This window comes from Danio aesculapii, chromosome 21 (genome assembly GCF_903798145.1).
Source record: "Danio aesculapii chromosome 21, fDanAes4.1, whole genome shotgun sequence".
Lineage (NCBI taxonomy): Eukaryota > Metazoa > Chordata > Actinopteri > Cypriniformes > Danionidae > Danio > Danio aesculapii.
Window position 1 is genome coordinate 26,865,243 of NC_079455.1, and position 23,914 is coordinate 26,889,156.

The 23,914-nt window shown below is 36.0% G+C and overlaps 1 protein-coding gene across 1 annotated transcript in view; it reads right to left on the minus strand.

Annotated features, from left to right (window-relative positions):
* Window positions 1-19,197, minus strand: part of si:dkey-1d7.3 (transmembrane protein 132D) — a 42,398-nt gene extending 23,201 nt beyond the window's left edge. Inside the window, exons 1-3 of the mRNA XM_056446611.1 lie at window positions 19,155-19,197; window positions 10,320-11,193; window positions 1,587-1,733 (exon numbers count right to left, since the gene is read on the minus strand). Of these exons, the coding sequence (XP_056302586.1) occupies window positions 1,587-1,733; window positions 10,320-11,193; window positions 19,155-19,197 (1,064 nt within the window). The remainder of the gene's footprint in view (window positions 1-1,586; window positions 1,734-10,319; window positions 11,194-19,154) is intronic.
* Between the last annotated feature and the right edge of the window lie 4,717 nt (window positions 19,198-23,914).

Below are 23,914 nucleotides of genomic sequence, written 5' to 3' on the forward strand. Positions count from 1 at the left end.
TCCATCCAAAAGGTGGCGGTAGGACATAATTAATTCATTAAAACGGAGAAACTGAACAAAACATTAATAGATCAGTAAATAATACATTTTGAAACTTTTTTTACCAGGTAATATAAGAAGATTTAGTAAAGAATTTTACTCATGCTGGAACATTTACATAAAACAAAGAATATAAATTTGTATTCAGAGCAGCATTAAAGTAAAAATAAATCCGTTATTGAGGAAATAAACTTAATTAATAAGTGAAAAGGTTGCTTTGCTTGACAAACAATAGCTTATACCTATTTTTAATAACTTCGAGAATCATTTTCAAACTCAGAAAGCAGTATTAAAAGAGAAACATTTAGACACATGCCCAATACCAATAATCGTCTTAAATTAGATCGTGCAATGTTAATATTTTTATTTGTAAATTTTCCAGAGTTGTTTTTTTTTTCCCCTTGGGATATCCACATACCACAACCTTATTTAGTTTATTATACCCATAATTGTTTTGCCCTAGACTTGGGCATAATAATAATAATAATAATAATAATAATAATAATAACAATAAATTATTTTAAGCAACAAATATGCCTATTAAAATGTATTAACTCAAGCCACAAAAGTTTCAATAAATTAAATAAACAAATAATAAAATGTTTTAAGAGCTAAAAATATGGTTTGATTGAAATCTATAAAAATATAGTTTAGTTGAATCGATGGTAACTGTCCATCAATGCAGAGATTTACAAGATTTAGTTAAGCTATATAGTACTATAGTGTAGACTGTATTTATGCAAATATAGAGTAGTTCATGGAATACGTGCTATAAGCTACAATAATAACGACAACCCATTCCCATGAAGACCAAACTGAACAGAAATACGACACCCAGGTGGAGGCTCTTATTAACAAGTTGATGGCGGCTTTTGAGATGAACTTGAATTGGATCCAAAAGCACTCAAAAAAGAAATCTTCATATGAAAACTGAGCCAATCGCTCCTTTGCTGAGATGCACAAAGGTAATATGAACTCAGAGCTCATTCTTCTTAATAACCGCAGAGGAGTTGTATGTTTTCTGTGGTTAGCTGCAGCTGAGGTGATGGAAAGATATCATATTTTTATGAAGTTATTTTCAGTGGCTTTCCACATGAACACCTAGCGTTATGGAATTGATTCGTGACATAAATCATGAAATCGCAAAATGGCGAGCTTTTTTCTCTGAAGCTGCTGTCTGTACTTAATAAGTGTCTGTACAGGGGTAAATGCTGTTAACCTACACCTTTTTAAACAGAAAAAGCTGGTCTTTAATTTTCATTCAAAAAAACCATCCTGCGAAAGGTGAACAGGTTGTCTGAGCATCTGTTAGTACCTGAACAATGAGAGGGGAAAGAAATTAGAAGGTTGTTTTTTTTCATCAAAAAATTAATTTTGCAATCTGTCACTTAATTTCTCTCAGTTTCAGAGGAAACAGACCACATCTGGCGATGCGCAAGGGCAGAAAAAGCTTTTTAGCAGTGAAAAGCCTTTAAATATACGAGTTAGAGAGAATCTGTGGTTCAGTGGTTTCTAAAAACCATGAAAATGATGCAGCGAGAGCTTGCCTTTTGCTAGCAAATGTGCTTTTCTTCTGGCAGGTCACAGAGATGGTTTGGGCGTCACTTCCTCTGCCAGGTTCCAGAGTGATGTCCCACTGGTGTGCATCGCTAGGTCTGGCTGTGCTGAAGGACATCCCTTTTCTGGATGTGGCTCTTTGAGACGGAACACACAAACAAACAGATGACATCAGTGGAAAGGTCTCAGCATCAGGTGGACACACACAGTCTGCTTGCTGAGCGCCTCAAGCATATTACACACAGAAATGACAACAGTTTTCAAGAGGCAAAGCCAGGAAACTAATTTGTGTTTGCTCAACAAGGCTTCATTCGTTGGTAAAACACTTTATAGACACACTTTCACAATATTAGATGTATTTTATTTCAATATATTTGACATAGCTGTTTGTGTTTTTCATTCATTGAACATGTAAATGCAGTTTCTAGCATTGATGACAGCTACATTTTCAGAATCATGACTCCAATAATCAGTGCCACTGGGATCAATCAGTTTACTGAAGTTTGCATGTGTTAGCACTGTGGCCTCACAGCAAGAAGGTCGCTGGTTTGAGTCCTGGCTGGATCAGTTGGCATTTCTGTGTGGAGTTTGCACGTTCTCCCCGTGTTTGCGTGGGTTTCCTCTGGGTGCTCCGGTTTCCCCCACAGTCCAAAGACATGCGCTATAGGTGAATTGGGTAAGCTAAACTGTCCGTAGTGTATGAGTGTGAATGTGTGTATGGGTGTTTCCCAGTAATGGGTTGCAGCTGGAAGCCATCCGCTGCATAAAACATATGCTGGATAAGTTGGCGGTTCATTCCGCTGTGGCGACCCCAGATTAAAAAGCGACTGAGCCAAAAAGAAAATGAATGAATAATAATAATAATAATAACAACAATTATAATTAATAATAATAAATAGTATTAATAATAAAAATTAAAACATATAATTTGTGGTTCAGTCCGCGCTGTGGTTCAGACCCCTGCTAGATAAGAAACTAAACTGAAGGAAAATGAACGAATGAATGAATGAATGAATGATGAAAATATAATGAATAACATTTAAATTTGTGGATCTCAGCAAACTATTCTAATTGGTATCAATATGTTAAGGTCTTGTATAATTAATTTAGACAGATTTAGGATTTTAATGAGGCTCCATGTGTAATTTGTACAACTTTCAATGATCAAAACCCAAATGAGGGTTACTTACAGTTTATATTTTTCCCACTTTTGAACTGACACCATCGACCATTTCTTCTATTTCAGAATTGTTGCTTTTCATGCAAGTTGATTTAACCTTTGCTCTTTCGTTCTTGACCTGAAAAAGCTGGACTATAATTTATTCTAATCAAAATACATTTATTCAATAATTTTCCTTCAGCATAGCCCCTTTTGTCATTAGGGCTCGCCACAGCGGAATGAACTGCCAACTTATCCAGCAGATGTATTACACAGCGGATGCCCTTCCAGCTGCAACCCAGTACTGGGAAACATCCATACACACTCATTTACAAACATACACTACGTACAATTTAGTTTATTCAATTCACCTGTACCGCATGTCTTTGGACTGTATTCCACACAAACAGGGGGAGAACATGCAAACTCAACACAGAAATGCCAACTGGCCCATCCAGGACTCAAACCAGTGACCTTCTTGCTGTGAGGCAACAGTGCTAATTACTGAGCCACCATGTCGCCACTGTAATCAAAAATTATTTAGTCAAATTGAAACAGATGACTAATCATAGGTTGATAAAGAAGTAAACAACTAAGCATTAAGCCTATACCACAAAAAAAAAAAACAATTACACATGCAGTAAACATCTATTGCTGATACAATGAACACGTCCAGCACTAACTGAGTGTTTACTACAGGGCATGTGTGTTAAAGTTGACAACCTGCGCATTTAAAGGTTGAGGTGGAAAACATCCATCTCACCTCAGACGGACAGAAAATCAACAAACACATCTTAAGTCCGTCTCTGCTGACATCCCTTTCCATTCAGCCTGACTCATAGCCAGATTTATATAAAAACCAACATGTACAAACTCATTAATGGCTATAGAAGAAGATATAATTGACATCTAAATCCTGTTTGCAAGACCTACTAACCACTGCGGGTTGAGGTCAATCGGCATGGCTCTCATTTCCCTGTTTCACTTGCCAGTTTTCAAATCTTGGCTCAATCTCTGTTGCAGAAAGAGCGATTGGACGTGTAACAATGTTGTATTTATCAAGTGTATACAGCGAGTATGCCGCTCTGGAGAATTTAATCTCCTAGTCTCCTTTGGCTAGGGCCAAAGCAACCACATGTTCACCATTCAGTTTAAAGACAGCGCCAACTGCTGCTTTTCTGTATCTATCAGTTTATCCACCGCATTCCCTCCTCTCCACTGATGGGACTCAGAAAGCGTGGAATCATGCCACGTGCGAATTCTCCCAGACATGTGCTGGAATCAGGCGTCTTGGGAAGCGTGTCCGGAGAGGAAACAGGTCACGGTGGAGGAAGTGGAATGAGCGCGGCTGACAGCATCGTGACACACCACATTATCTTTCCTCAACCACTCATCCATCTCATTCTCTCGGCGTTTCACACTTCAGCTCTGCCTCAAAAACAACAGATTGCCATGCAGTGGATTGCAAATGATTCATTAGCGACGTGCACAATGAGCCTGTGCATTAAACCACACATGCAGCTGTGCATTTAAATGATTATTTCCCAGAATGCATAATGCCTTAACACACGTGATGGATGGATTTATCTGCCGTTGAGCGGGAATACATGATATTGCCGCTGATAGCATTTCGCATCACATGTGGATCTCTGGGATAGAGCTTGTCTATCAGAGCCTGGGACTCAAGGGAGAGGGATCAGTCTTTCTTCTTGACCCATTTTGTATCGTCATCATCTTCAGAGCAGACGGGCAATTTTTTACAGACAGAACGACGCCCTCATTGGATTATCCAAACGTTTTTAATTCCAGGGAAATGAAGAGAAACAAAGCTTGGGAGGAAAATAAGAGTCAGTGGGGGGGAAAAAGAAATTGCAATACAAAGAGAGAGCGAGAGAGAGAGGGAGAGAGAGAGAGAGAGAGAGAGAGAGAGAGAGAGAGAGAGAGAGAGAGAGAGAGGGAGAGAGTCTGTGAGTGTGCGTTCTGTTTGGGTTTGCCAGGGGAAGAAACACTGTATGCATGAGTGGCAAAAGAATTCAGTCAAATCTATAATGAGGATCTTGATGGAATAAATCTCTGACACAAAATCAAAGACAGACGAATATTGATGTGGGGCTGCACCGTGCTGACTGCAGGACATACAGAGCAAAACAGAATAGAATAGAATAGAATAGAATAGAATAGAATAGAATAGAATAGAATAGAATAGAATAGAATAGAATAGAAATTCCGGTGAATGATTAATGTGACTTTTTTCAATATTATAAGGTTCCTTCTACAGCATATACAATCAGTTAAATACAATCAGTTAAATAGATATAAGCATTAATTTAGTTGATCAAGTGTAAAACAATGAAAAGCCGTTTACACACACACACCCGTCAGGATCAGCAGGCAAGCGCAAAAACTCCATTGAAAATACTGGGGTAAAATAAATGTTTATTTTTTAAAGACATGGTGAGGGAAAATAAAATTTAATGCAGTGCTTCTTGTACATTCTGAGACCCACTTTAAATCGTATATCAATCAGGCAGTGAAGATTGTTGATTTTTAACGAAAACAGACCTTGAACGCGCCGATTTTGTAACACAATACAGTTCACCGGAAACACTTGACCCAGGTTACTGCAAAATTAGAAGTCCTTCAGCATACACCCTATTAATGTATAAAACCCTTTAAAAATATAATAATAATAATAATAATAATTATACAAATATTATATAATGCTTAAATCAACAGTTTGTTCATATATATATATATATATATATATATATATATATATATATATATATATATATATATATATATATATATATATATATATATATATAAATGAAACTAAATACTTATTTATATTGTCCCTAATATTTTGCATAAATGTAAATCAACTAAAAAATCGTTACCACTTCAAACAATATTGTTTAACAAATATTGATATTCAAAATCAAATCTAAAATAAAATTTGTATTTATTCATCATGTTTAGCAGTTTGTCTATTCAAAAATGGGGGAAAAAGATTAAATAATCTTCATTTTTAAAGATCTATATGAATAAATTGTTAGCAGAACAGAAATCATATTGAAATAAAACAATTGCATTTTTTATTTACAAATTACTTGATTATTGATTTAATAGCATAATAAAATATAAAAGTACATAACATAACATAACGGAAGCCAGCTAGTGAAGTGCTAGAGCACTTTGTGCTGTTCCGCACAGTACTGCAGCACTGCGTGTGGTCACACTCATTCACTCGTGCATTCTCAGTAACCACACTCGTATAACTTATTTAATCTAATAATGAATTTATTTATATGATAATATTTAATCAATAAATCATAGTTTATAGTTTACAATAATCATATGCAGGTGAACCTCACTCCTCTGACCTCAAAAGGTGCTCTAGCGACAGATGCTAGAGGCCATGGTCTTTAGTCTTCATGTTAGAGCAACCGACTCCCATGCAATATAATATAATATAATATAATATAATATAATATAATATAATATAATATAATATAATATAATATAATATAATATAATATAATATAATATATGTTCAGCATTTATATAAGTATTTTTATAATATTTATCTTAATTTAGTTTAATAAAAACTAAATATTTTTCATACTATGCATTCTGTGTGGTGTAAACTATAGTTTCGTTCATAAGCACTTGGTATGTCTGGCAGGTGTCTGAGTTTGTCTCAGTCATCCAGACAGCCTCGAGTTGAAAAAAAAAAACTTTCTGGTGAAAAGAGAGCACATCTCTGAAGGGTTAAAGACTTCACTAATTTTCAATCAGCGTGTGGATTATCTATCATAACCTCAGGGGTCTGGACTCAATCTTGGAGAGAGTAGTGAAGTGGGGCAGAGATTTTTCCCTGGATAAAATCAATCTCTTCAGGATACCAGCCTTTACCTCACTTTACTGCTAACGCTGAAAGCGAATGTCCATTTGAGCCAGGGCCGAGGGCAAAGTAAACCCTATCAGAGCCGAGCGAAGGGCAGTGTGGATATTGGGGGCTCAGGTGGTATATGGGGCTCAGCTGCCGGTCAAATGTACATCTGAGGTCAGAAGCTGGGTTTTTCAACTTCACAAAATAATCAGCACAAATCAAAGTCTCAGCTCTGTCCAGCCATTCTGTCAAAAAAAAGAGACTCGCTTCTGGGAACAGACAAAAATCTCCAAAAACTAATTACTCTGGGATTTAACGATTGGCTCACAATATGGGTCAGGATACAATTTATCTCATCAGCTCCGGAGGACATTTTCCCCACCAGTTTTCATTTGCCTTGAAAACAAACGAGAACAAACTTCAAAGTAAAACAACAGCTTCCGCAATACATGAAAGAACAATACCTTTGATCCAAAACATGCCTGTAAAAGCAATTTGACTCATTTATGTGTTCTTTCTCTGTTGCTGTGGGTTGAGACTAAGAAAAACAGATTGCACTGTGTGTTTTTGTACGATAGCTGTAATATGTTCACTTCTGCCCAAAGAACTCAAGTAGTTATTAGGTATTTGTTTTCTTGCTCCATTAAGTTGATGCATTATTTATGGGGGGAGAAGCTGCACAAACAATGCAATGTTAAGAAATGAACGCTGCCAAATAATTTCCCTATTATTTTGCCATTTATGGAAGAGTGCCTTTGAAACTCCTCCAGTTGGAAAAGTGAATTGAGCCGGCACAAGGTTATTACATTTTGGTAATCTGTCTACTGAGTGGGACTGTTACGTTCTCTCTGCTCTAAAGTGGCATGACTGTAATGTGGCATACTTGTTAAATTCGCACTAGGCTTCTGGGGCATTTGACACATCTGTTTGCTCTGTGCCACCCTTCCAAATGGGACGCCGCTATCTCAATCCCCAATGCACCTCCTCTTCATTTTATTTTGGCCTGACCAAAAGTCCCTTCCAGGAAAAAAATATTTGTTGCGCCTTCTGAGAAAACTACATAATCCTGAACAGAGTAAATCCAGTTTATCAACATTCCATTACGTGAAATGATTATAGCCAGAATGCCAGGTTAGATATACCAGACTATGCCATACTTTGTAGCAAAGCAATCTGCTTTATTTAAAACACAAGCATCCTCTCCCATTTAAAAATATTTTGGACCCCATAAATTCCCACAGGCAAAACTAGTTCTTCAAGATGTCTTCATTTTTGTTCTACAGAAGAAAGTCAATATTTTAACCATATGAAAGTTAGTACCAAGAATACAGTGCATCCGGAAAGTATTCATAGCGCTTCACTTTTTCCACATTTTTTTATGTTACAGCCTTATTCCAAAATTGATTGAAGTAATTTATTTCCTTACAATTATACACACACTACCCCATAATGACAATGTGAAAAGTGTTTTTTTTTAATTGTTGCAAATTTATTAAAAAAACAAAAAAAAAAAACAAAAAAAAAAAAACAATACATAAGTATTCACAGCTTTTGCTCAATACTTTGTTGATGCACCTTTGGCAGCAATTACAGCCTCGAGTCTTTTTGAATATGATGCCACAAGCTTGGCACACCTGTCTTAGGGAATTTTTGCCCATTCCTCTTTGCAGTACCTCTGTCAGGTTGGAAGGGAGGTAATAGTGTACAGCCATTTTCAGATGTCTCCAGAGATGTTTGATAGGATTTAGGTCTGGGCTCTGGCTGGGCCACTCAAGGACATTCAATGAGTTGTTGTGAAGCCACTTCATTGATATTTTGTGTGCTTTGGGTCATTGTCCTGCTGGAAGATAAACTGTCGCCCCAGTCTGAGGTCAAGAGCACTCTGAAGCAGGTTTTCTTATGATCTAAGAGTCCTTCAGATTTCAGGCAGGGAGTGGCTTCTGTCTGGCCACTCTACCATACAGGCCTGATTGGTGGATTGCTGCACAGATAATTGTCCTTCAGTAAGGTTATCCTCTCTCCACAGAAGAACACTGTAGCTCAGAAAGAGTGACCATCGGGTTTTGACCACCTCCCTGACTAATGCCCTTCTCTCCCGATCACTCAGCGTAGATGGCTGGCCAGCTCTAAGAAAAGTCCTGGTGGTTCCAAACATCTTTCACTTACGGATGATGGAGGCCACTTTGCTCATTGGAACTTTCAGAGCAACAGAAATTTTTCTGTAACCTTCCCCAGCCTTGTGCCTCGAGACAATCCTGTCTCGGAGATCTACAGACAATTCCTTTGTCTTCATGCTTGGTTTGTGCTTTGACATGCACTATCAACCCTGGGACTATATATAGACAGGTGTATGCCTTTTCAAATCATGTCCAATCAACTGAATTTACCACAGGTGAACTCTAATTAAGCTGCTGAAACATCTAAAGAATGATCAGTGGAAACAGAATGTACCTGAGCCCAATCTAGAGCTTCATGGCAAAGGCTGTGAATATTTACAGTTGAAGTCAGAATTATTAGCCGCCCTTTTAATTTTTTATTTTATTTTTTTTAATATTTCCCAAATAATAATGTTTAACAGAACAAGGACATTTTCACAGAATGTCTGATAATATCTTTTTCGTCTGGAGAAAGTCTTATTTGTTTTATTTCGGCTAGAATAAAAGTAGTTTTTCATTTTTTATGAAACATTTTAAGGTCAAAATTATTAGCCCCTTTTTATAACTGTCAACAGAACAAACCTTCATTATACAATAACTTGCCTAATTATCCTAACCTGCCTAGTTAACCTAATTAATCCTGTTAGGCCTTTAAATGTCATTTTAAGCTGCACAGAAGTGAAGTGTCTAGAAAAATATCTAGTCAAATATTATTTACTGTCATCATGGCAAAGATAAAATAAATCAGTTATTAGAGATGAGTTATTAAAACTATTATGCTTAGAAATGTGTTAAAAAAAATTTCTCTCCATTAAAGAGAAATTGGGGAAAAGATAAACATAATTCTGACTTCAACTGTATGTACATGGGCTTTTTCAGGTTTTTTTATTTTTAATAAATTTGCAACAAGTTTTGTCATTATAGGGTATGTATGTAGAATATTGAGTAAATGAATTAATTTAATCCATTTTGAAATAAGGCTGTAACAAAAAAAATATTGAAAAAGTGAAGCGCTATGAATACTTTCTGGATGCACTGTATTGAAGTAAATGAAAACTAAAACTAAGACTAAAACCTTAAAAAAACAACCGAAATAAAAAAATTTATTCACAATAAATGAAAAACTAAAACTAAATTAAACTAAAAAGTCAATGTAAAATTAACTGAAATAAATAATAATTAACAAAAATAAATAATGATTTTCAGAATTACAGAAATCTAATCAAGATGTGATAAGGCATGGACAAACCTCTCAGCACCAGGTGATGAAAGAAACCATCAGGGGTTGAAAATAGAAATGTTTTAACAAAATAAAAACTAACCTAAAACTTACAAAGCCATTAATGAATCAATCTAAACCTAAAGTTGAAATGTACAGCAGACATCAAAATAGTATCAAAATAAAAACTCATTTAAAAATGCAAAACTATAATAACCTTGGTGGGTACAATATTTTAGGAAAAAACTATCCATTTAAAAAAAAAGGCACATAAATAAGATTAAATCAACCTACCTCAGAATGAAATGTTCCACTGGTGATGTACTTGATAGGAACACATAGAAAGTGGCGGTGTCTGTGGTCTTCAGTGGTTTTGAGGACGTCTGGATGATAACAGCTCCTCCGAGGCGCAAACGCATAAACGTGGGGTTTCCTGAAGGTGATCGCAGGAGGTTTACAGTACCAATCTTCTTCATGGAAGTTCCATAGATCTGCCGTCCCAGCTCACCATGCTGTTGACCCCTTCTTATCTTGCTCTCTTGCGGGACACATTGACCACTGGGACTGGGTCTGATCTGGTAATAAAGTTCAGCAACATTCCCTCTTTGATCACCTCTCTGTTCCCAACTGGACCTGCCTCCTGCAGGGTTGAACCACGATGGCTCGGGCCTCAGGTGCACCAAGCAGAAGCCACCATCTGCCGAAATGGAGCAGCTGTCCCGGATTTCTTTAGATTCCCAAAAGGCGTATAGAGTAACACACATATACCCTCCTTCATTCTGCCCTGGGATGTTTTGAATAGGCCCCTCGCTCGTATCATCCCTATTGCCAGTCGCATAAAACAACACATACAAGGCGGGCGTAGATGATCGTACCTGACGGGCCAGTATAAACGCTCGAATCCTGGGGCCAGTGTGGATCATATGCAATGGTATAGACTGCTCCAAAGACATGGGACCATAGCTGACATTGATGGCTGGCTGGCCATTCAGTCCAGTAAGTATGAAAGGTTGCCTTTGTGCCCGCAGGCTGGAGTTGTCCATTACGTCCTGACTTGTCTCTCTGAGGAGGAGGTAGTCTGCATTGATGATTTGATAGTTCACACTTGGGAGAATAGCGAGAGGGGACATGGATCTTGGGTCATCTGACAACTCCACAACCTTCATTCCTTAAACAAAATGAATTGGATTATAATAGTATAACAGAAAGAGCTACTTATGAAATATTAATGGTATTTTCTAGTAAATGACTCTAGTGGCCACTAGAGTGCATATTTCTAAATCAGGGCTGATTTTGTTTCAGGGACATGATTGGACATCAAGTGGAGAATCAGAACCAAAAATAAAACGCACATTTTAGCAGCTGTTGAGAAATACAGTATTCCATCTAATCACTTCTTTAGATCACTTCAAAAAAAGAGACCTAGTGAAGTCTAACAGTTTTAATTATGCCACTGCATCACCCATGTATCTGGACACATTTCTGAAAAGATGTCTTAGAGATGGTAAGACCATTAGGGATGGGCAAAAATACATTGAAATGTATTTTAAGATAAAATACAAAATACTTCAATTTTAAGTGTATCAAAATAAACAGCAAAATACAGCAGCTACAAATGTATCAAAATCAAATACTGTATTTTGTAAATACTACAAAATACTTTTACAAGGGAGCATGAAATTTCTTCGCAAACCTTCCATCAATAGGCTTATTCAAATCCCTTCACCATTAAATTAATTTAGTGAAGTAAACAATGATTGATAACAACAGCTTTTCTCTGAGCAAGTTTAGGTCAGCTTCTCTGCACCTCATTCACCTACAGTATACTGTACATGAGGAGGTATTTATTAAAAAGTAACTTACGGCAGCAGGTTTTTCAACACAATCTCACGGCAATTCGTAACTTTTTGATTTAGCGGCTAATTCGTATGAATTTGTATGATTTAATTCGTACAATTTAGTACGATTTGCTCATCCCCCAATGACGGTTGGGTTTAGGGGTGGGGTTAGGTGCCACGCCTCCTTTTTAAAATCATAAAATTTTGTACGACTGAACTCGTACAAATTAGCCACTAAACTGACAAAACGTAAAATACTTACGTTTTCTCGTGAGATCAAGCTGGGTTTTTATGAATTATTTTATGAATAAAAAAATAAATAAATGTACGTTTTATTCATAAAACTTGTTTTTCTCTTTGATTTTAGTATAGATTTGGAACAAATGTCATACAGAAAGTCCTGTCTTGAAGATAATGTCTTTAATCACTGTAAAAACCATTTAATGCAGATAATGAGTTAGAATATAGTATTATATCTTTTGAAAGTGAAAACTGCCACCATCACTTAAGTCTTATTTTTCAACATTTTTGCAATTGAAATCTTTAATACTCAATGTAAAATCACGATTTCTAAAAACTACTAAAATTTCCAGTTTTAGTCATTTCCATAAATCATGTTTTTTGCAATTGTACTCTTCAAAACACAATATAAAACAGAAATATGGAAGTTTTCAACCAGTAGATTGGAATATTATTTAATATTTTTGTCATATTGTTATAATACTGATTAACTATGTCAAAGTTTGTAATTAACTATGAGGAGGACCTGCAGATCAACTATTGGCATTTGAAACAGCCAATGAAGTTTTGTAGGTACCGCCACTGTAAGCCTTTATGTTGTTTGTCTTATTTGACCTGCTCCTAATTTTCACCCCTGCTATTTGTCTGTTACTTTCTTTATATATGTTGCATAATTTCCATCCATACGCCAAGCATTGATCAACTTATTCAATATTAATCAATTTTTTAGTCTGATCTCAAGCCTGAACAAATAACTGATAAAGCACCAATCAGTGGCCACAAACACATGACCACATGACCATGGCCACATGACAAAATACTACTTTTTTATTTAAAATATGTATTTGAAATACATGCATCTTAAAAACAGCCCATCCCTGAGTACCATTTCCTTGCTTTACAAGAGTTTAGAACAGGTGAATAGCCCATCTACGGAGAACATTAAATCTGCTTGGGAAGAAGAACTTGCAGTAGAAATTACAAGTGAAATTTGGGAACAAAGTCTTGAACTGGTTCACAGATGTTCCATTAGCACAAGACATTGTCTCATTCAGTTTAAAGTGCTTCCAAGTGTAAATTGAATAAAATGTTTCTAGAAGTGCCACCATTGTGTGACAAATGTCAGTTTTTAGATTTCAACCAGTCTCATTCCTATGTTGTGTTTCCTAAATGAGAGTTTCTGAAACACAATATATTTCAAGTTTTTTTTTTTTTTCAGATACATTAGACCAGAACTCCGCGCTGGAGGGTCGGTGTCTTGCATATTTTAGTTCCAACCTCAATTAAACACACCTGAACCAGCTAATCAAGCTCTTTCTAGGTATACTAAAACTTTAAGGGAGGTGTGTTGAAGGAAGTTGGAGCTAAACTATGCAGGACATCGGCCCTCCAGGACAGAGTTTGGACACCCCTGCATTAGACATTCCGATTGAAGCAGATCATACATGAATTAATTAGATTTGGTTTCTGAGTTTCCGAAGAATTTTTGAGACTTAGACAGGTTCAACAACAGTTTGTTTCATATGGGTTGGTCTCTGCCAAAAAAGGTAAGCTTTTGTTTTGGAAGAAAAGTTCCAACTCCAAAATTATGGCTGACAGAGTTAACGGATCCATTACATCTGGAAAAAATCCGGTATACCCTAATAGACAAGGTTTTGTTATTTGAAAAAAAAATAAATAAATTGGTCCCCCTTTATTTCCTTTCTACAAACTTGTGATTAATTTGTTTACTATGCCTTTAGTACAGGGGTGTCCAAACTCAGTCCTGGAGGGCCGGTGTCCTGCGGATTTTAGCTCCAACTTGCCTCAACACACCTGCAAGGATGTTTCTAGAAAGCCTAGTAAGAGCTTGATTAGCTATCCCACGTGTGTCTGATTGTGGGTTGGAACTTAACTTTGCAGGACACCAGCCCTCCAGGACTGTGTTTGGGCACCACTGCTTTAGTACATACTTTTACCATTGGGTAGCACTGGTGGGTGGGTGGCAGGGGGAATGCATGTTTATTTTTTTGTTTAATTATTATTTTTATGACTGTTGTTGTTGTTTTTTCATGTCTAATTGTTAAAATATAAGTTTTATATTTATATTTGTTAAAAAGTGTATTTACAACTGAATGTCTGCTAAAATTTATAATAATGAAAATATTTAAACCAAAATTAAAATACAATTCTGAAATTCAATGGTTTATTGTTATTGTAATAATTAATTGCACAAAAACATTGGTGAGCTCGTCTCACGCTTTTAATTGCTGCATTGAGATCATATTTAAAGTATATCACACAACCTGTTGAAGTTTTGCTTAATTTAGATGAACATGTTTAATTGGATATGCAATCTTTTAGAAAAACAAAACTCATTAGAAAGTTAATAAGCATATCTATTTTCCTATTCTAATTATGCATGATTGAATGCTTAGTTGCATTTTATTATTTGCAAATTTTCCTGTCTCTAACTCTATCCAACAAATCTCAGATGCATCCCGCCACTTGTGATTGACTCCTCTATGGTAACCCATAATGAAACCTTTCATTCAAAAACACGGTAAAAGCAAGGTTACTTTCACACAACATTATGCTTGGTAAATATGCTATCAATATGAGGGGTTTTATGTTCTAGACTGCAAAATCTCAGCGCTACTGCTATTTCTATATTGCAGAGTTGTATTTCAGAGAAGTCATTTGCTATGGCATTCCTCTCTCATTCAAAGTCAGAGTACAAAAAAAAGAAGATTGGTCTAAACCTGTCAGCAAAAACCTATCATTCTATTACTGTTTGAACCTCTCCCCAGTGTGCTGGTCTATAATCTTTTCAGAAAACATTTCCATAGATGTCAAGCACACAAAATGTTTTTGCTACTTCAGTATCACAAAAAAAATCCCCACATTTCCATTGGTGCTGCATGGTTTGGAATAAAGCAACGCATTGGGGAGGCAAAAATAGTCAACATCACTCTGATCAGGTGTACTGTGTGTCCAGACAAGCATCTTGTCAAATCACTCATCTGGGAGAGATGCTTTAACCTTTACCTTCTGACAGGCGGCAAGGGCTACACTGCCTTCTGATTGCAGCATTGAAAAGCTGAAGGTTGATCTTGACATGCTGTGCGTTTTTGGAGGAGTTTGTCAAATGTTAGTCTGAGTGTCATATTGATATGTGAAAATTATTGCTATTCTGAAAAAAAAAATTAAATGAACTGTGCTGTGCAGCAAAACATATTAACAATTTGATTAAAACATTGCTATATTTGTTTGTATTTAAATATATTTTAAGTAATTTGATGTATTCGGCATATTTGATGTAATAATGCATATATTGCACATTATACAGGTTTTCTATGATGGAAAAAATATCTTTAAAAGGGCACCTATGGTGAAAATCATCTTTTGTAAGCTGTTTGGACAGAACTGTGAGTAGGTATAGTGTGTGTACAGTCCTACTGGGGTGATGTAAAGACAATAAGTCTTTTTGTTAAGTTTTATATGGTAAAAAGGATCCAAATCCCTCCCATTTTGAGGCCCACTGCAACGTGATGTAGGACTGCTGTTTCCCCACCCATCGATTTAATTGACAGCTGGGTATTAACATGCCTCCATAATAACGCATATAATAATATCAACAAGACAAAGCAACTGGGATTAAAAGATCTGTTGAGCTCTCTGTGATCATCAATCATCATCAAATGTGATCAAGAATGAGTTTTAAAAGTTTAAAATGTTTTTTAAAACAGTGCATGTTCCTAATGAATTTCATCGATTTTACCGTCTTTATCACCACACCCGCATGTCAGTACATTTATTTTTTAAAAAGACGCTTCAATCCCGGTTTGTGGATGTTAAATCAGGTTTATTTTGTCCATTAACATAACTGATATTAATGTGTATCCTGTCACATTTGCTTGCAAAATCAGTGCAAAGTTAAACATGCACGCTGTGTGTATGTGCGTGAACTTTATAACGACATTGTGTGTTACTTATCATAGGAGAAAGGCTTCAATAAACTCCACAACAAATACATTGAATAATCACAGGGAAAGTTCTTACTGTAGTATTTCTCACAAATGTTATGCGAGATCTGCTTCCTTCATGTCTGTCACTGTGCTGTTTATCTGATGCAGCCAGAGACGGAGACAGTGTTGGCAACTATTTTCAACTAAAAAGCACTAAGCTCTGCCCGAAAAGTCGCTAAATGTCGCCAGATTATCATACATCAATTTCCATATTACTGACATCATCACATTATGCTGTTTCTGTTTGTTTAACAGCCTCTGATTAATAAAGTGGTATTTATATTAGCACTACGCTTTGTATATGCATGTCAATTTAACTAAATTTATTGCTGTTTAATTACAGTACATCAGTATAGATGTATAGTGAATTTGCAGTGATCTCTCAGATGTGATAAACTCAGAAAAGTTCCGAAACTGTCACTATAATATCTGTGGATTGTGAACAAGGTCAAATTAAATTGTTAAAATAAAGGAGAAGCAGATCAGTTTGACTGTACAATGCTAAATCATTTGCCGCTAGTACGCAGAGGAGTGATCTGCTCTCAGGCTGCAGGTGTGAGAGACTGCTGTACGAGGACTGGGCAGCCTGTCAGTGCTTTGAGGCGGGGAGGGGCCAACGGCATCACCCGCAGCTCGTTGAGAAGAGTAGGAGCGGTACAGTACAAGCACATGAGAGTCTATACAAAATCTCCAGTAACACACAAAAAAGTCGCTAGTCGCTTTTTTGAAAATTTGTCGCTAAAGGGGTCTGAAAAGTCACTTATAGCAACAAAGTCCCTAAGTTGGCAACACTGATGGAGACATTTTAACAGGCACATGCGAACGGTGGGCGGGGAGAACTAGCATTGAGGCACAGGCAACAAAAACAGCTACAGTGTGTTCAGAGCAGAAAATTGCAATATTCTAAAAGGTATAATAAATAATCTGATGGGTGTTTTGAACTGAAACTTCTGACACATTCTGGACATACAAAAGACTCATCTTAAATCTTGAAAAAGGGGTAAAATAGGTGGCCTTTAAATTGAGTTTTTTAATTTATTGGTTTTAGATTTTTGTTTACTCATTGTACTCAGAGTACAGTAAATCCAAGCCAGTTTGTCACAGAACAGATTACAGTCAAAAAGACTGAAAGCTATGAAAGACAACACACTATATTAATTTAAAAAAATGTGCATGCTAAAGTATTTTTTCATTCATTCATTCATTCATTTTCCTTTGGCTTAATCCCTTTATTTTATCAGGGGTCACCACAGCAGAATGAACCGCCAACTCATCCAGCATGTTTTACGCAGCAGATGCCCTTCCAGCACTGGGAAAGCTAAAGTATTTATTTAAAGCAATAAAAATGAGTGGCTGACAATAACTTTTGTGTTTGTAGGTGTGCTAACTTTTCAATGTATACACATGATATGTAATCATTTTTAAGATCTATTCCTTAGTTTTATGTAAAATTTCCCATGCACAGCTTCCAGATCAACACTTAAAGTTGATCCATAAAAACCATATGTTAATAAGGTTATAGTGCTTAAAAGGGACATTTAAGCACAATAAGAGATTCATTTTTAAAAGTACACCACAGAAACGGAATAATAAATAAAAGATTTTTTTTATATACAGAATATTGCATCAATTCAACGTCTGTTTTCATTTGAGTATTAGGATTATATTTAACTATAAATTTACATTAAAGTAATTGACTTTCCAGAGCAGGGATTCCCAAACTTTTCAATTGGCGACCCCCAAAATAACAATGCCAGTGACTCGCAACCCCCCATATCATCTGAGGTGGTTATAAATATATAAAGCTTGCACACATACCAATAGGCTCAAGTCTAGTGATCTTTTTATTTTGGAGAATGGCACTCGGAGACCATCCACCGTGTTTAGTTATGGAATTAATTTATTTTTAATAAACTTGAGTACGGTAAAGGTGTCAGAAGGTTTAACCTGATGCCATAAAATCAATCTGCTGTATCTGACGCTATTGCGGTGTCTTTAATTTAACATAATCACCTTAGAGGTCGGAAAAAAATCATAAAAATTGAATCGAAAGGCTGTTGGCTTTTTATTTGCTTTTTATGTAACTAGTAGTTTTTTTCTCTGTAGGTTAATTTCACTGGTTTATTTAAATGAAATTTGATTTTTGGAAATCTTCTCTCATCAACCCACGACCCCCACTTTGGGAACCATTGTTCTAGAGGACACTAATCCATGTGGCAAATCATTCAACTGGCATCCTATCGACTTTTGCCAAAAAAAAAGATAAACAATATGTTTGAATCTCATATGCGAAAGTGATGTTTCAAAGTAGGTTAATGGCTGAGCCTGAGGGGGAAAATGGACTAGTGTCAGTGCAGTGTCTAAGAACATTAGGCCAAACGTGACTGAGTTTGCACAGCTCAAACTGGGACTGAGCCTCTGCAGTGATGACAAGCCTATTTGTCAGACTCTCTAATTTCAACATTGCTGCTTTTGGCATTACTAAAATTCCAGAGCATATCAAGTTCAAATTAGGAGCTTTCCAAGTAGGGTTTTATTCAACGTGAATGAAGACAATTCGAGCAAAATTCCCTCCTCACAGTTTCACTATTAAAAGCCATGGCGCAGACTTCAAAACACATGCGATAAAGTTTTAATTCCTCTATTAAATAATCCACTTACAGTAATAACCAAGCAACTATTTGCATTCCGCAGTTAATTATATAAGCAAATTGCAATTAAATCTATATTTACTTTATGCAAAGCAATATTAATACCCATATGAAGCAAAAGTAACATTTATATTAATGTGCTCAGCTTAAGTGCACTTACCAAAAGTTATTTCCAATAAAGTTCACAGCACAGGTTACAATTTTAATATGCAAATAAGTTGTATTAATGCAAACTTTCAGAGGTCTTTCAGCTCATTCCCTCACAGACATGACTTTCAATTGCGGCCACATAAAGTCCATCTCCATCTAGAGGGTTTTATGCAGCTTATTATATGAAATGACATGAAAAAATGCTAATAAATATTAAATAATAATAAAAAAAGAATGCCTTACCTTCTGCACTGGATAGACACAGCATTAAAATCATCAGCAACATTGTGCTCGTCTGTACAAATCAGTCCAAACGGCAACTTAAATTATTTTATTCCTCTAATGCATTTTTATGTGAGAAATGATGTGAGCTTTGAAATTAATTTCCAAATCAAGAAAGGTGACCATGGTGTCCTTACATGGCATGTAAAGTAAAAACAAATGTCTTGATAGACATTAGGCTCAAACTAAATTACTGTTAAAAGATAAATAAACTAAATAACGTGTTAAAGTGCAGGCTAAGCGCTGTCCCACTTCACGTGCTGCTGTTCGTGGACCTCACGTCAATCTGAGCCTGAACGATTAGATGTCACGAGCGTAATCCTCTGCAAATGAAATACATGTGCGCTTTATGTTGTCTCACACTCGCCTGTCAATGCTCTTCAATTTCATGTGGACATGACCAGCAACATGACTTTTTGTAACGTAAAAAGAATGTCCCTAAATGATCTTTTAACAGTTTCACAACATTCTATACAATGTTTACGTATTGTTTTGGGGAGAATCTATTAACACGTGTAAAATTGAAACACTGGCATGCTGTTTGATTTATAAGCTTGCGTAAACGTGGTTAATGTAAGTGCATATAGCTGTAGGATATCAGTAAAATACTTTGAGAACGCACAAACATTTTGTCCGGATGGTTGTTCAGTAAGAACTTGCAGCTCTTGCCTGTATGAAGCGTATAGTCACTTCAGTGGTTTGAAAGCAGTGGTAGTGTATTTTACAGCGCGCAAGCGTCCCCTGTTGATGGCCAAACCAAAACAAATGTGTCAGGAAGGACACGCTTCAACTGAACACAGGAGAACTGCACATTACAAGACCAATGTGATATAAAATGCAAGTATTAAAATGAATCATTCAAACTTGTTGACCTTAGCGAAGTATCGCGCGAAGCGCGTTCAAATGTAGCTACACATACATACCTTAAGTCTCAACATGTCCAGTGTTTTTGATGACGACAAAGTGTTTGGCACAGAATTGGCCTCTCGAGTTTCGTATGCTAACTGGACCTTTTATCAGGTTTATACGAGGTTTTTGTTATTTTACAAATAATCAATCAGTTCAGATAAATTAGTTTACACACTTGCAGAAGAATTTAAGTAACCACATAGCTGATCTATAGATCAGTGAACCACACCGTTCACCAGTGGACGTCACGTTTACGCTTAGTCCGCGCCCGTATTAGACATGTTTGTAATTTTGTGAATCTTTGTGGTATTTTATTCCTAACAGTATATTTAAAAAGATTGGTGTTCTTTCTTTTTAAACAAAATGCAATTTCTCCATTGGTAAATTACCTAAAAATTTGCTAAATTCCAACATGCTCTATTAGCCTGGAAACTGGTTTACAACCACAATTTCCCATCCCCAAAAATATTTGATGAAATAATAGACATTAAGATATATAATAAATCTTTTTAGGGGGGATAAATAGTTTAACTAGTGGATTACTGTGTCTGATGAAAGCAGCTCTTAGTTATGAGGCAGGTTCCAAACAATTGTCACAGTTATGCCTAGGAGGAAAATCTAATCTTAGTAATGAACGCAATAATAAGTTCATACGTCAAGTGTCCCAGTCACTTGGGGGGTTCTATAATGGTTAACATTAGAATACAAAATTTGCACAATATTTACCCTGTAATGCACTCTTGTCCAAATATTGTGGTTACTGATATTTGCACCTTTTGTAAGAATGAGTGTGAAGACATCTATCAGTTGTTGTTTTTTTCATGCAGTGCATCATCGTTTTGGAATGATTTAATTTCATATTGCTTTCCAAGGTTAATATGAGTGGCAATTTGCACCGTAAGGATAATATTTGTTATTTTAAAAAACCAAAACAAGACTGTAAACTTTCTTATACTGTCTGGGAAATTTTACTTTCATAAACAGAGGTTCCTTAAAAAAATAACATTTTATAGACTTCTTATGTGAAATAAAACACTTAATTAAATCACTTAGATTAATTGATAATAAATGTGCTCCTTTCTTAAGTAAATATGATGAGATCTTTCATATTATACTTGAATTTTTATATATTTTTTGGTTTTGCTCTTTACCCTGTTTATCTAATGTAAATATTGTGTAAAAGAAGTTTTCTCTTTTACTGTGTTCTAAGTTGTATTATACAGTTTCTTGGAATTAATAATAATAATAATAAAAATCGGTCACACTTTATTTTGATGGTCCGTTTGTTGAATTTAAGTTACATTGCATCTACATGCCAACTAATTCTCATTAAATTATAAGTAGACTGTTAGGTTACGGTTAGGGTTAGTGTAAGTTGACATGTTGTAAAGTTTCTTAAAGTCAGTTAAATGTCTGTTGATGGAGCAGTATTAACAGATATTAAGCAGACAGTCTACTAATACTCAAATGGAGCGTCAAAATAAAGTGTTACCAAAAAATGTTTATAACTTTGTCTCTTTGGCATTATATCCTAACATTTGAGAATTCTGTTTTCTTATGGTTTATAGTTTTTATGTGTTTGAATAAAACATAATTTATCCTGTAAACTACAGATTAGATTAATTCAATAAAAATGTAGAGATTTAGAGTATATTTTTGTTGCATAAAATAACAAAATACCATGTTTACTCATTCATTTATTCATTTTTAGACAACACATTACAGTTGGGGCGTCACGGTGGAGAAGTGGGTAGCACTATCGCCACACAACAAGAAGGTCGCTGGCTCAAGCCCTGGCTGGGTGAGTGGGCATTTCTGTGTGGAGTTTGCATGTTCTCCCTGTGATCACGTGGGTTTCCCCCACAGTCCAAAGACATGCGGTAGAGGTTAAATAAACATGCTGAATTGGCTGTAGTGTATGTGTGTGAATGCATGTGTGGGTGTTTCCCATTGTTGGGTTGCAGCTGGAAGGGCATCCGCTGCATAAAAAAGTATGCTAGATAATTTGTCGGTTCTTCTGCTTTGACCATCCCTGATTAGTAAAGGGACTAAGTCAAAAAGAAAATGAATGAATCAATATTACAGTTGCTTAATGGCTATTATACCGAAATTTACAATTCTGTCATTTACTAACTCACTTGTTCAAAATACATTTGAGTTTCTTTTTTTTGCTGAAAACAAAATAATAATGCTGATTCCACTGTATCTTTTTCCTACTGTGTAATTCAATGGGTGCCGGCAACGATTTTTCGTATCTTCTTTTGTGGTTAACAGAAGAAAGAAACAAAGGTTTAAAACCAATTGTTATTTCATTACATGTGTAGTTTCAATAATTCAGTGTGTGTTCATTCATTCATTTTCTTTTCGGCTTAGTCCTTTTATTAATCCAGGGTCACCACAGCAGAATGGACCGCCAACTTATCAGAGAGCAGGACATAAAATCGTGCGTCCTATTGGCGATTGACATCATCAAGCACAACAGAGCAGCAGAGCAGGTCATACCGTGTGTTGTGACTGACAGGAGATTGATGACGCTCCCTTTAGCGAGATCTTTAGTCAGAAATCACAGAGAGTTTAGTAATTCACACTGACTCTGAATATAAAGTGAATTGCTAAAGTATATCTCTCTGGAAATATATAACCTAACATGTCATAATGATGCATTGACTACCACTGAAAATATGTCAATATGTGACTAAAGCTATATGAGAAATAGTTGTCGCACAGGTAAGTTGTCTCAAGGGCTATATATCAGGGGCTATAAGGACTTGCATCAAACATCAAATTGCGGATGCTGGATAAATTGGTGGTTCATTCCGCTGTGGCGACCCCTGATTAGTAAAGGGACTAAGCCAAAAAGAAAATTAATGAATGAATATTACAGTTGCTTAATGGCTATTATACCAAAATGTACAATTCTGTCATCATTTACTAACTCACTTGTTCAAAATATATTTGAGTTTCTTTCCTTTACTGAAAACAAAATAACAATGCTGATTCCACTGTATCTTTTTCCTACTGTGGAAATCAGTGGGTGCCAGCAACCATTTTACTGTGCCACTGTGTCGCCTTCAGTGTGTGTGTGTGTGTGTGTGTGAATCTAAAATTTATAAGGTTTTTGGACTTTAAATCCCAAACCGCTGCAGTGCATAATTTGATGTTTGATGCAAGTCCTTATAGCCCCTGATATATAGCCCTTGAGACAACTTACCTGTGCGACAACTATTTCTCATATAGCTTTAGTCACATATTGACATATTTTCAGTGGTAGTCAATGCATCATTATGACATGTTAGGTTATATATTCCCAGAGAGATATACTTTAGCAATTCACTTTATATTCAGAGTCAGTGTGAATTACTAAACTCTCTGTGATTTCTGACTAAAGAAGATCTCGCTAAAGGGAGCGTCATCAATCTCCTGTCAGTCACAACACACGGTATGACCTGCTCTGCTGCTCTGTTGTGCTTGATGATGTCAATCGCCAATACGAAGCACGATTTTATGTCCTGCTCTCTGATAAGTCCCACAAATTCCTCTACAAGGACACACATGGCACCAACCGTTAATGCAAAGAATAAATCACACTGCTGCTCATGCCAGATGAGGTTAGGTGTAAGTGTTAGTGCCCCATACAAAGTTAAAACTTATGGATATAATGCATGTATTGTGAATCTGAACATGCGGACATGGATTTCATCTGGAATTTAATCAAACCAGCAACTAGTAGATCCCTCTATTTGCTGCAAACAAATGCAAATGCCTTTGAAAATGAATTTTCCCCCATGGCCCAGTTTACGTACCATTATCAT